Source organism: Pleuronectes platessa, chromosome 6 (genome assembly GCF_947347685.1).
Source record: "Pleuronectes platessa chromosome 6, fPlePla1.1, whole genome shotgun sequence".
NCBI lineage: Eukaryota > Metazoa > Chordata > Actinopteri > Pleuronectiformes > Pleuronectidae > Pleuronectes > Pleuronectes platessa.
This window is the reverse complement of record NC_070631.1, coordinates 20,530,586-20,543,229: the sequence shown is the minus strand read 5'-3', so window position 1 is coordinate 20,543,229 and position 12,644 is coordinate 20,530,586. Positions and strand designations below refer to the sequence as shown.

Below are 12,644 nucleotides of genomic sequence, written 5' to 3'. Positions count from 1 at the left end.
ATTGCTTTATTTTTTCAGCATCATTAAAGCATGCCTGCGTGCAGAGATTCAGTCATACAGGGCTGGACGGTTTGAGTTGAGCCCCCTCCGTTCAGCAAAAGGTTGTGTCAGCGAAGACTTTGTTGCAGAAACCTAAACTTAAAGAGAACTAAGTTAGAATCCATCCAATGTTTTCCTGAGGTTGGTAGAGAAGCTTATATTCTGTTGATCCTGATAAATAAACTCCAGTCTAAACTCACTATTTTAAAATTCCAGAGATTATTTGTATCTTTTATTTAGATATAAACTTGTAGAAACCGGAATTGTATATAAATGGATGGCAAATACAAGGAAGAGAGAAACACAATAAATGTACATAACATTTCAAAACGTATTGGTTCGACGGGTATAACAATAATTTGAATCTTATGCTACAGCTGTTATAGCCATCAGATCTGAAAATTGATTAGAAAGAGCTCACCATTATCATAATGCCCAAAACACTAATGGGCAATATACTTTGGGAGAATGCTGTTGATCCCTCAGGCAGAGTTCATACTCGAGAATAATTTTATAGAGTCAATTGAAGCTGTTACTGAGACACTTTACTTTGTCACATATGTGTATAATAGCAGACAGCTTACTGAAGCCTGTAAAAGACTCTGTTCACAACTCCATTATATCAGGCATAAGAATATCAATTTAAACAGTATATTGCCAAAACTGGATTGACATGAATGCATTAACTCATAAAATAAAAATGATCAGTGAACTGATTTGAAATATTCTGATAAAGAGACCATGAAACAGTAAATGTGAGAAAAGAAAGAATCTTTTATATATACAGTATATATATTTATTTATTTATTTATTTATAAACACAGCATATAACATGTATGCTTGTACATGGCTCAGTATTTATCTGCTGACGGCAATATGCTTGTAACACTGTTGGTCTGTCAAGGCAAATAAATATTTGACTAATTTCCTTGTATAACTACTCGTGGGTGGCAAAATGGCAAAGGGGCTATTTAGTGAAGAACTTTGACCTGGCCACTGCCTGGGTTTAAGCTAATGAGTAACATGAGGAATTGGGCCCAAGTCCTAAGGTACAATATAGCATGTTGATAAGCTCTGATGAGAGATAGGCTTAAGTAAACCTGCACTTTCACTTGAAACATTATCCCTCTACGTGTTGATGATACAAACCTAGCGTGTTGATCACTGAAAATATGTCAGCCTCATTCAAACAGTGGATAAACAGAGTTTTAGTTCAATAATTGCTCAGAGAATATTGTCGATACTCAGGCTGGAGCTGATTCTAATGTTTAGCCTTCAGAGAATGACAACTAAATGAAAGGTTATTAAAGAAACCCTGTGTTACCACACTCTTCTGCTTTTGTTGCTATATTAAGCAGGCATATTAAAAGGCAGGAGTGCGCATGCGTCAAACTGCGGTAACAGGGGACGAGCTACCCCGCACCCGCAGTGCGCATGCGCCCCTCACATGAGAACAGACGGTGTGAAACCTCCGGAGCAGGAGACGACAGCCGCGGAGAAGCCATTACTGGGGACACCTCCACCATGACCGGCCGCTCGTGGAGAGCGTCCTCATGTGGGATTCTACTCGACAAACTAACTCACCTTAATAATCCGTCGGGAGTACAATGATCGATTTGGGTGGATCGACTAGACACCAGATCTAAACGTCCCAGACCTGCTGGATTTATCCTGGAATCTGGACCCGCCATTGTGTCCACTGTCATTTCACAAGCTTTACGGGATGAAGGGACTGATATCAAACCATCTCCATCACAAACCCTCTCATGGAATATGTTTCTGTCCGCTCTCAATAAAGACTAATGGGCATAAGACCGGCGTCAGTGTGTGGACAGAGCCGGTCCCGGGTGTCTCACTGTCGCAAGAACCCAGAATATATCAGAGACGCGTCTGTAAATGACTAATGTTCCCTCATTAAAAACATTGGCGCGGGTCGAGAAACAGTCCGTGTCAATAGATACCGCCTGTTCGTTCACAAACGGTCTTTGTTCGACGGATCAAAGGTCAGAGCTAAAGCGAAGTAACCGAGCCTTTTCTTTGTCTAACGCCATTTTGTGGGACTTTTTATGCAATAACGTTGTCGTCAGCCATTTTGCTTCTTTCTTCTCTGCGAGCGGACAAGACACGGGGAGAAAAACAATGACATGTTATTAACGTGGGAAAGAGGAAACGATAGTATAATAAAAAACAAAATAAAGACGTGTACCCACCGTGCAAGCTGTCAGTTATGGTGCCAATATGTTACCACATAAAAGAGGACATGTCCATGCTGGGGATGTTTGTGACAAACGTGTGTAAAATTTTATATTTTCTGCGATCAGTTCATTTATGTGCTATAATAGATGTCCAAGTTATTTGTATGGTTAAACCCGGATTTGGGCTGTGTGACAGTCATGAAATACCAGCTTTAAATTTTATAATTACATTCAGTTATTATAAAGAATAATGTCAGCAATCTTATTAAATTTAAATCTGGGGCTTTACATTCGTTTGTGTAATCTACTAGATTTGTATCTTAAAATTCAATCTGAATGAAATACATATTATTTTCCCTTTTCATCTGGAGAATAGATTTGTCCTTTTTAAGGCAACACAAATGCATAAAATATAAATATATACACAGTGAATAATGGTTTTATATTTATAAATTCAATATTTCTTTAGAAGCATTTGTGGAGACAAATTTGTCTTTATATGCAATATATTTCTTCCATTGTTGAAAATATTCGAACATTTAATTAAATATTAGAAAATTAAAAAAATTCTTAAGCTGAAAGTCTTTTATTATTATTTCTAAAAGCAGATCAATTAGTGGGTATATAAGAATTAGCTCATCGGATACAGTGTATTATAGCAACAGCTGTGGGCCTTTAAACCTCGATTATTTCTACCTTTGTTTGTCAGATGGTCAAAAGGATACAAACTGGTTTTAGAGCCAAACAAGGACTATATTTAATAGTGAATCTTGCTAGGAGTTGGTGGCTAAAATACCTCAAGGATTACTCTGCTAATTTGTCCAAGAGGTCATGCAGAGACATAGAATAACATCCTAAACTGCAGGTTTGTTGCCGGAGCTTGTGTTAGTGAAGCGACCAGAAAGGAAATGAAATTTATAAGATAATAACAGTCAAGAACATCAAGTAAAGCAATCTCCAAAACCTATTGAGACAAGTTATACGTGTCTGAATATACTGAGGCTACCACAACAATTTCACATTGAGACAACGAAAGCTGATCAACCAAATCAAAATAAAAATATAACATGTTTCTGTTCTGGGTTCATTTTTATCTAATATCAAGACTGAGCTGCAAACTAGTGTACTAAGTTTGAGTTCGAAAAACATCACACATTGAAAATGCACCTCATGGCATTTAAGTGACAAATATTACATTATCAGTATAAAAGCATGAATCGCTTGTGTTGCCCAAATAATACAGAGACTAAATCAGTCAGTTAGAAGGGCTGTTAGTTGTAGAAGTCTCTTGTGGCTTCCTTCTCTTAAGCCCGAGGTCTTCTCCAATGCTCTCTTTCGACGTCATCTGAATAATCCTCTGCATCATATCTGCACACAACAAACATGACAGATGAAATGTGTGGCACAAGACGATAGGAGAGCTTACAGCCAAGCTGCAGCTGCAGGACGAGCTTAGACCACAGATAGTCTGGATATCTACTAACACTGCTACTGTATGATATCATTTTCTGTAACATTATACTGAACTTAAGTCTGGAGTCCTCAATTTCCTAGATTTTTTCTGTTAGTTGATTTGGGTCTTAAACAGTATTTTCCTTTTCATTAGCAGAATAGATTAAACCCACTTTTTAAACCAACATTAACTTTTGTATGATTCAGCTGCATGTTGAAATTTGAAACTGTACTATTTAATAATTCTACCTCAGTGATAGTGAAAGTAGGCCCAGTGTTCTGAATGAGAGACTATTCTGACCTGAATCTGTCTTGGGGGTCTTAAACCTTGTCCACCTGGGATACAAGTTTGAGATGTTCAGTCTCATCTTGGGACCCAGTGTAATGAACACAGCGGTACTCTGTCCCAGTTTGTGAGTCTCGGCGGACAGAGAGTGCTTGTGGCCGTGTGCGCTGCTTCCAGGGAGACTCACTGACCTGTGAGGATGCTGCATCCAGCAGATCCATAGTGGGGATTAGACAGCTGGCCTCGCCCAAGAAACACATTAGGATGTGGAGCACGTCAGCCCAGCGTCCAACCGTAAGCATCAGGACCATCAAGCCCCCGAGACGCACCATCACTGTGTTCAGCACAACCTCGCTGCCAGACGCACCGTGCTGAGCGTCTGCAGAACCCAGAGCGCAGCACGATGGGGAAATATGTGGTGAAAATGCAGGATGGGCTTGTAAGACAGCTACTAATTTTGGATGCCTAAATTTATTACATTTGCATTGATGATCAGATAAGTACTGGGGGAAGCAACAAACCGCGAACCACAATGTTTAAAATACATGTGCATGTTTCTCTCTGTTCCTCACCCTGCATGTACACCACCAACAGTGTGTAACAGATAGTCAGTGGTGTCCAGAACCTGAGGGCCTCTGTTGCAGACAGGAAGTGTTGATTGATGATTGATACAGAGGCCACCGCAGCCACGATGAAGATGAGGATCATTGTCCTGCACAGCATGGGCAGCAGGAGCTGGCCTGATGAGAGGAGGCTGATGCAAACGCCACAGTAGCGCTGCGAGCTGTGGAGTTTGTACAGAGCCATGACATGGTGCATCAGGCGGGTGGCCTGCCGAGCCAGGAACCAGCTGAGTGCCGCTGCCAAGAGCAGACATAGCCAGCGCTGGGACGCCCCCTCGTGGAGAAAATGCAGACTGCAGCTTAGGGCACAGCCCACTGAGAACTGGCTTTGAACCAACACTTGCTGCAAACATGTCCTATACTCCTGAGGGAATAAAGGGTCACATGAAGAGGAATGATGGATTAATGAACATGCAACAAGTGATTCAAGTGATACATTTGAGTATCAGGCATATTTTCTATCAAATCAATGTCTTACTCTTCCAGATGTCACCAATCCAGAGACAGTCCGAAGACAAAATTCTAACACCACCAAGGACGCCACACGAGAGCCCACGACAGACAGTATCCCAGTCACAATGAAAAACTGGAGCATCCCAGTAAGTCCAGTTTTAGTTCTCCTCTCACGGCAAGGCGTCCCCCTCTTCCTTCCTTCATCACTTTCATCACTAGAGCTGTGGGTTGTGAAAAATGAAAACAGTGTGAACCTGAACACTGAAGTAAAAGAAACACAAATTTGATGAAACAGTGAAACTTACAGACGAGTCAGATTATATATTTTAACACCAAATTCATCTTCAAGTACAACTCTATTGAAAAGGCAATTTCCTCACCTCTCTTCCACTAAAAACAAGTGTACTCTCATCAAGGAGCACAGCACAGAGATCCCACATGCACCTACCAGTCCTGCAGGGCACACAACAATATGCAGCCACACACATGTGCAGTTTAGAAACAGCCTGTCGCCATGTTGACATCATAGTAAATAGATGGACGAGGAGCTCACCTTGAAGTACACTATCCACTGGGTTTGTATCTAGGATCAACCATCCCGGTAGGAAGTAGGAAGTTGGTAGAAACGACTTGATAAATGATAACATCGTACAACCCTTGACTCAAAAGAAGAACATTTCTTTTAAAGGCCCCACGTAGCACAAGAATCCAGATTTGACAAGAATCTAAGCAATCGCACACCCAGGAAGCATAGTTGGTGGGTGCTCCAGATCGGGTTACACTAGCGTGGAGTCTCAGCTCAGCTCTTCCTGTATTTTTTTTCTGATCCTTCAACTTTGAGCCTGTTCTATGTCCTGTATCAAAGGTCATCTGAGCGTCGGTGGTGCAGAGGCCCCCAACAGCCTGAGTCAGAACAAGATAATGAAGCTGTTGCACAATGGGCGAAAACTTTACACTCTGAAATGACGGCAGTGTTAGTTGTCCGGTCTTGTGGTCCACAAGCTACGGTATAAAATTTGCTCTGAAGAGGCTGTCCTCATCTCATAGACATTTATGAAAAATCATATTTTACCCAGAGCAGCATTTTCAAGTCCAGTTTATTTACAGAGCCTGGAACTTCGAGGGGCTTATGGTCTATACCACAATGTTCACCCTGTATTTTTACATAATACACACACACACAGGAAATGAGTGCAGATTTACATGCGATACATTTGAGAATTAGCAGTTGAAGAGTGAAAGACAAACAGCAGGAAAATATTAATTAAATGAAAAACATGTACGCAACAGTTGAAGTGTTTCCAAATATGTGTATTAAATCGTAGCATTTTATGCAAAGGTTGTAACTTTGCTTGCAACTATATTTATAGACATACCCAACAACACTCTTTATTGTTATTGTTGTATTGTATCTGTTTATTGTTGATTCTCAGTATTGTCACAGCCCAGCTCAAGACTGTGGCAAAGAAAACAGCGATAGATTTATCAAGTGTTTGTCATTCTCTGCTGATAACTAAGAGCTCCACTCAGGAGAAAAAAATAAGTCTTTAAACGTAACAGAAATAATTATGTGATATTTATTGTGATATTTATTGGTATGAACTATAGGAAGATTTTTATATAATTTTTGGTAAAATCACTCCAAGTCAACCTTGTGCCCAGGTGGAAGGTCTTCAAAGTAAATATCAGAGAGGGAAAAGTATGGCGTAGCAGCGTTCAGTGTCCGAAGCTGATTGTCCACTAGGGGGGAGAACTGTACAAGATGTACACAGTTAAAGGTTCAGTACACTAAATGTGTAAGTTTTACACTTGTGGAACATGTGTAAGATAAATCTAAGTATGAATGGTTGTTTTCTTTACCCTTTATATTAAACACAAGGAATCAGATTTACCACTTAAAAGGACCCAAATGTTGCATTTTAAGATCAGTGAGTCATCTAATAAATAAAAATAGCAGAAAAACCCTTTGACACAACAAAGTTATATTATATTTGACCAAATCATATTTTTATTCATTGAACAGAGCATATTTGCTTTACAGGTCACTATCTGCACAGGATGTGATGAAACTGGAGACTAACCACTGCTTGAGTTGCTCTTTATCACTGAGTAGGAGTCATATAAGCTGGTGAATGTCCACAGTTGGAAAACAACCAATCAGTTTATGACAGAGTGACCTTAGTAAACACATGTACTAAGGCCAAGGTCTCTTTCCGAGCAGGAGGAATGGCTCTCACCGTCTCAGTGTAAGTCGTGGGTTTAAAGAGCTGGAGACCAGAGCTTTATGTGCAGAGCGTTGACTGGTTCTGACTAAGGTGAGTACAAACTGAGTTTATTTTCATGTGGGGACATGAACTGAACTCTTATTTGAGTGGGAATCATCAAATCGCTGCCTTTTGAATCTGATTATTTCAGTGACATGGTCTGATTAAACAATGTAAATACTGACTGACATGATCTTCTCTAAATATTGTAAATGTTAAAGGTAATAAACACATGTGATAGAACTTCTTTAAAATATTATTAATACATTTGTCGAAGTAGTAATATGTTCCCTTTATTTTGTAAAATTACTTAAATATTAGGGTTAGATAAATATTCAACTTTCCTTTTTGTAACGAGGCCTTAAAAATACTTAATGTTCCGCAGAGTTGTCGATGTTTTGTTGCACACAATCCACTCGTAATTCTCACTGTGTCAGAGTTCATGTGTCCAGGCTGAGCAGTGAAGCAGTGAGTGAACAGTGATTCCAGCATCAACCTCTGACGAGAGGCAGGATGTCCCACATGGACTCCAACGGAGCCGGCAGCGTGCAGTATGATCGCTGGAACGAGGACAACGTCAACATGAATGTGGAGGCATCACAGTCCACTGGGATGAGGTGAAACATGAGGACGTCTGACATAATGATCCGAAAGCATTGTGATGATGCCATCAAGGAGCTGATAAGTAGAGTGATAGGAAGATGTGTGCGAGATAAGTCACAGTACCTCTGATAGCAGAGAGCAATGATGTAATTTCATCTATCAGTTGGTCATTTTTTCTCCCTTTCCCATGTCCCCCAAATCCTCCAGTTGTATTTTGATCACTAATAACTGTTCTTGTTCAAAGTGTTTTTCACCTTTTCATAAAACGTGAATCGCCAAACAAATTACAATCAAAGTCATCTCTGAACACCTCCTTTTCTCCTGAATCCACAGGATCTACAACAGAGTGTGTGTCGGTAACACTGGGGTAGTAGTGAAGACAGCAGGAGCTCTGGCTGCACTGGTGTCCATCTACATCATAGGATACGCGACAGGATACTACATCCATAGGTGCTGAGTCAGTGATGAAATAATACTTGCATTCATGTTATGAGTTATTAGGTTAATATATTCTCATTTGTGTAACTGTGAGATTGTTTGTATTTTAATTTAGAAATTAAATGATGACAGAATCTTTCTGTGTCAAAGATTGTTTCCCTTAAAAAAAAACACGAAGAACCCAACCAGCCAGCAGTGGTAGTACTGGATTTATCAAATCAATGAGTGTGTATCTTTTAATATGTGATGCTGCTGGAATTAATAGGACTTGCAGCCATCTACCTAAAGCATTATTCCATATAGATGAATGAATGAAGCCTCTAACCAAGAATCCTTCTACTTCAATTTTTAAATAGTGAGACATACAAAGAGATGTTTAGTGCTGATGCATCAAAAAAGATTGAATTACAATTTAATAGTATTTTACATTTTGCATTAATCAACAACAGCATCACTGGTAAAATTGAAATGGAAAACACAATTCTGCAATAGTCACGTAAGAATGGAACGTAACATTACAAATGGATACAAATGTACACGTGAAAACACACAGAGATCCTTTCGTTCTAATGAAGCCCGCAATAAACGTCGATCATGCAGTTTTAGCACAGCACGCATGATGCCACTGTGGACAACATGCAGAGAACTGCTGTGGCTCAATATGAAACCATCCTCTAAGGACTGAGATGACTTGTACTGACCTCCTAGAGGAGGTGACAAGGCTACTTCTTCTCAGTGAGCATTTGCAAAAGAAAATGCCGACAAAGAACAATGAGTAGTGGATATTTTTACATTTAAAACACTGCTGAACCCGTCTGATACAAGTGGGATTTTAAGTGAAACTGATGTTCTCCCCAAGGATTCAATATCCTCTGGAGGGTCGTTGTCATGGTGCAACTACATTTCAATCTTAATGATCACATTACTATAAAGATCTGCAGTCAAAACATTAAAATGCACAACACATGACAATAAGAGCAGACACACATCCATCTACACGTATATGGTATGTTCCTCAATCACAGACGAATGAAACAGCCCAACCCAAACTGCAGCTTTACACACTTCACAAGACCCATTCCCACAGGAATATCCTACTCTTAATAATCCCATGTGTTCAACACATCCTCGTCTTTCTTTCAAGCTGTTGCTGAGAGGCTGCATTATGTACTTAGCTCATGATTCAGTGTTGTCACATAGAGGCTTTTGCAGCACTATCTGAGTTTTTACAGTGTGGACCTATGTTTTCTGGGCTCTCTCCTCCACGTAGAGCTGCATCTGTGAAAGAAATAAGAACAAACACATATCAGTAAGTGTGGGAGCATTTGAAAACAATTCAACAAAACATAAATCACAGAATTTGATGTCAAACTGTTAATCTGAGCAAGAGGATTAAAACTCCACTTGAGAAGGAGGTTCTCTGGTCAGATATGTCCTCAACAACAAAGACCTCTCTGGAGGGTCAGGGGCGGTGCGGCAGACAGGAGGCAAAACGTAATGCAGAGATCCTGTTTCTGTTTGCAGCACATTGATACCGGCGTCTGGCTTTATACCCAGAGGATCTCTTCACATCTGCGTCGCTCTACTACGTGTGTAACATTGCTCTATTGTCCTGAGATATTTATATATTCTTTGGGGTTTTGTTATTTTTTGCTTTCGTGGCATGTTAGAACAACATCAATACATCCACTTGCTCGTGGTGACTCCTGCGTAAGATCTATTGCTGTTTCCTCACATCAGCTCCTTTGGACATTCTGAAGAGTTTTCATCACGGGGCTGGCTGGAGAAAGTCCAAGAAGAGTCCGAAAGCTCTAACTCGGACATTTGCACTCACACATATGGCATTTTCTGAAAGATCTCTTGAGTTCAGTGCATTTCTGGAAGACAAGATGCTGTTTTTTCCCTTTGAACTGATGAGAAAGATGTTTGCTCACTTTTACTATGTCAGATGTCATGGTCTTCAGTGGGATGAGTCTCGGCTCCTGCATGTGGACTTCTTGTTCATCAGCAACTATCCACGGGAAATCCTGAGAGGGAAATGCACAAACAGGAAACAGCAAATGCATGTATTATTCTGTGTTTACGTATAATTCAATTTGTTTGTGTTGATGCAGTGGTTTTAAAAAAAAAAAACTCACCTTGATGACTTGAACCTTCTCCATGTTGCGTGTGGCAGCATCTCTGGTGTGTACTAGTACTGTAAATGAACACCCTGTGACAAAAAATAAATCACATTATTCAATCTATGATTTGTATCTATTCCCTTATGGATATTATTTACATGTCATATAATCTGTCAAAGAGGCTTTGCGACCACAATCTTAATTATCTCCTCGTAATTCTTCTCTCTAGTTGCTCAACTTCTCATTTGCTCAAAGGCACCTTTTGTAATTTGAGTGAGCCTACTGCTTATTAAGAGCTGGATAGAGTCATGTTCTTGACTCAGGAGATTATTATACCCTGAACTAAACCTTGCAGGCTTACACTTCCTCTCAAGCTACATCCAAATCCTGTCTCCTTTGCTAAAACATACAGATGAGTATTTCCCCTCGTTGAGGACTCATATGCAGTGAGAGCACAGGCAGCAGGTGGCTTACTGATAAACAGGTGCACCAGTGAATGATTTATTGTGGAGAGGATGACAATGAAAAAAATAAAAAGTATTTTATAAACAAATCAAATGTATCGTCAGTTACACAGAATCTTTTATAAATATTTGTATTCTAAATGAATAATGCTTTTACCTGGCGGGTTGCTATTTAAAACAGCGTCACACACACTGATCTTCAGGATGAATGCCCTCAGCAGCTGCTCCACATGTGAAAGTAAAGTGTCAGAGCTGCAAAGCAAAAGGAGAGTTAAGGACAAAGATCACTAAACAAGCATGTCCATGTTTCAGCAATACATAAGGATAGATATCTATATTAATTTCTGAATCATTACATGAATAAAAGTAGAAACCTGATGGACAGCAGTGTAGGCTGGGAAATCTCAAACACAAATCTCTCCACTGGATGATGCTCTTTGTCCATGATGACCACCACCACCTTCTCTGCATCGTTCTGGGAGGTAAATGGAAGATTTTAACAGAGGGGAAACACTAGTTACCGAATATGAACCGGTCTGCTTCAGGTCGTGTCTTACCTTTTCAATCAGCGGCTTTACACAGTGCAGCGTGTCTTGGATATACTGATTCAGCTCCGGGTGACATGACATCTACAAAGAAAAAACACACCAAAGACACAAGATAGAACTAAATGGGACTTCCAACAATATGGGATCATTTAATAATTACACGTAAAATTATCTGTACCTGCACAGGTACGTTGTATTTCTTCCTCTTCTGAAATATTCCAGAGGGATAAACTTCTCGGACGTACAAGATGAGGTGAATAGCGACCTCCAGGAACTCACACAGGATGTCAGCGACCACTGAAACGAGACAGGAACTATCTCACTCAGTGTCTTTGCTCTCGTATTGACCGACTCACACCAAACCCAGAACAACTGATCAGCTCCAGAGTGTTTACTTATAATGACAAGAAAAGAGTGTCGACCGCATGTAGGCGAAAAACTTTATAGAAATACAGCACCGATTAGTTTCATGCAAAGACCCTCGCGTGTTGGTGAATGAGGACATGCATCTCTAGGCATTGCCAGAGGAGAGCATTTGGCCATTTCACGCTTACCTTGTCCAAAGTTGATATCTTGTCTCGTTAGAGTCGTCATGTTGTCTTCCTCACCAACGGTCGAATGAAACAAACACAAGCTAATTTCCCAGCGGGCTATCGCTAGCAGCCTGTCGAGCCTTCATCTTCTGTTTGTGTTTGTTCGAGGTCCGACTGGACGACGTCAACCCGAGGGAAAGCAGTGCTGAACTGTGGGTTTGAACAAAGATGCTATGGAAACACTGAGGCGGATTTTAAACAGAATCAAAATATAATATAGTTCACGAGCGGTGTTCTAGTTTAGCTGGGGATTTGTTGTCTTTATTCCAGATGTTGTCGGTCGGTTGCAGACTCGTTCGCAGATTCGTCATTTTACTGCCCTATGTCTGAAGTGCGGGATCTACTGAAGGTGTCGTTGAAATAAACCTAACCCCCCCCCCCACAGTTTATTTACTTCAGACACAGGCAGTAAAATGACGAATCTGCGAACGAGTCTGCAACCGACCGTCAACATCTGGAGTAAAGACAACAGTCACCAGTTGCCAAGATCCCCAGCTAAACTTTAACACCGGAGGTGACGCCGCTCGCCGTTGTTAAGATACCGACGCGACGTCGCCCATCTC

The 12,644-nt window shown here is 40.5% G+C and overlaps 2 protein-coding genes and 1 long non-coding RNA gene across 3 annotated transcripts; 1 reads left to right on the top strand and 2 right to left on the bottom strand.

Annotated features, from left to right (window-relative positions):
• The first annotated feature begins 1,453 nt into the window (after positions 1-1,453).
• LOC128441757 (uncharacterized) lies at positions 1,454-7,820 on the top strand. Its single transcript, XR_008338763.1, has 3 exons — positions 1,454-5,194; positions 7,270-7,363; positions 7,765-7,820. It is a non-coding gene; the product is annotated as an uncharacterized LOC128441757 (long non-coding RNA).
• Positions 2,967-5,952, bottom strand: tmem82 (transmembrane protein 82). Its single transcript, XM_053423839.1, has 6 exons — positions 5,602-5,952; positions 5,429-5,501; positions 5,074-5,269; positions 4,545-4,959; positions 4,164-4,351; positions 2,967-3,602 (listed from the first exon to the last, which is right to left on the bottom strand). The coding sequence occupies exons 1-6, from the start codon at positions 5,693-5,695 to the stop codon at positions 3,597-3,599; spliced, it is 972 nt and encodes a 323-aa protein (XP_053279814.1). The 5' UTR covers positions 5,696-5,952; the 3' UTR covers positions 2,967-3,596.
• A 928-nt stretch (positions 7,821-8,748) lies between the features above and the next one.
• On the bottom strand, positions 8,749-12,438 carry mad2l2 (mitotic arrest deficient 2 like 2). The gene is made up of 8 exons (XM_053423841.1): positions 12,043-12,438; positions 11,667-11,785; positions 11,498-11,569; positions 11,315-11,415; positions 11,098-11,192; positions 10,492-10,565; positions 10,288-10,380; positions 8,749-9,631 (listed from the first exon to the last, which is right to left on the bottom strand). Exons 1-8 carry the CDS (start codon positions 12,080-12,082, stop codon positions 9,593-9,595), a joined length of 633 nt encoding a protein of 210 aa, XP_053279816.1. The 5' UTR covers positions 12,083-12,438; the 3' UTR covers positions 8,749-9,592.
• Between the last annotated feature and the right edge of the window lie 206 nt (positions 12,439-12,644).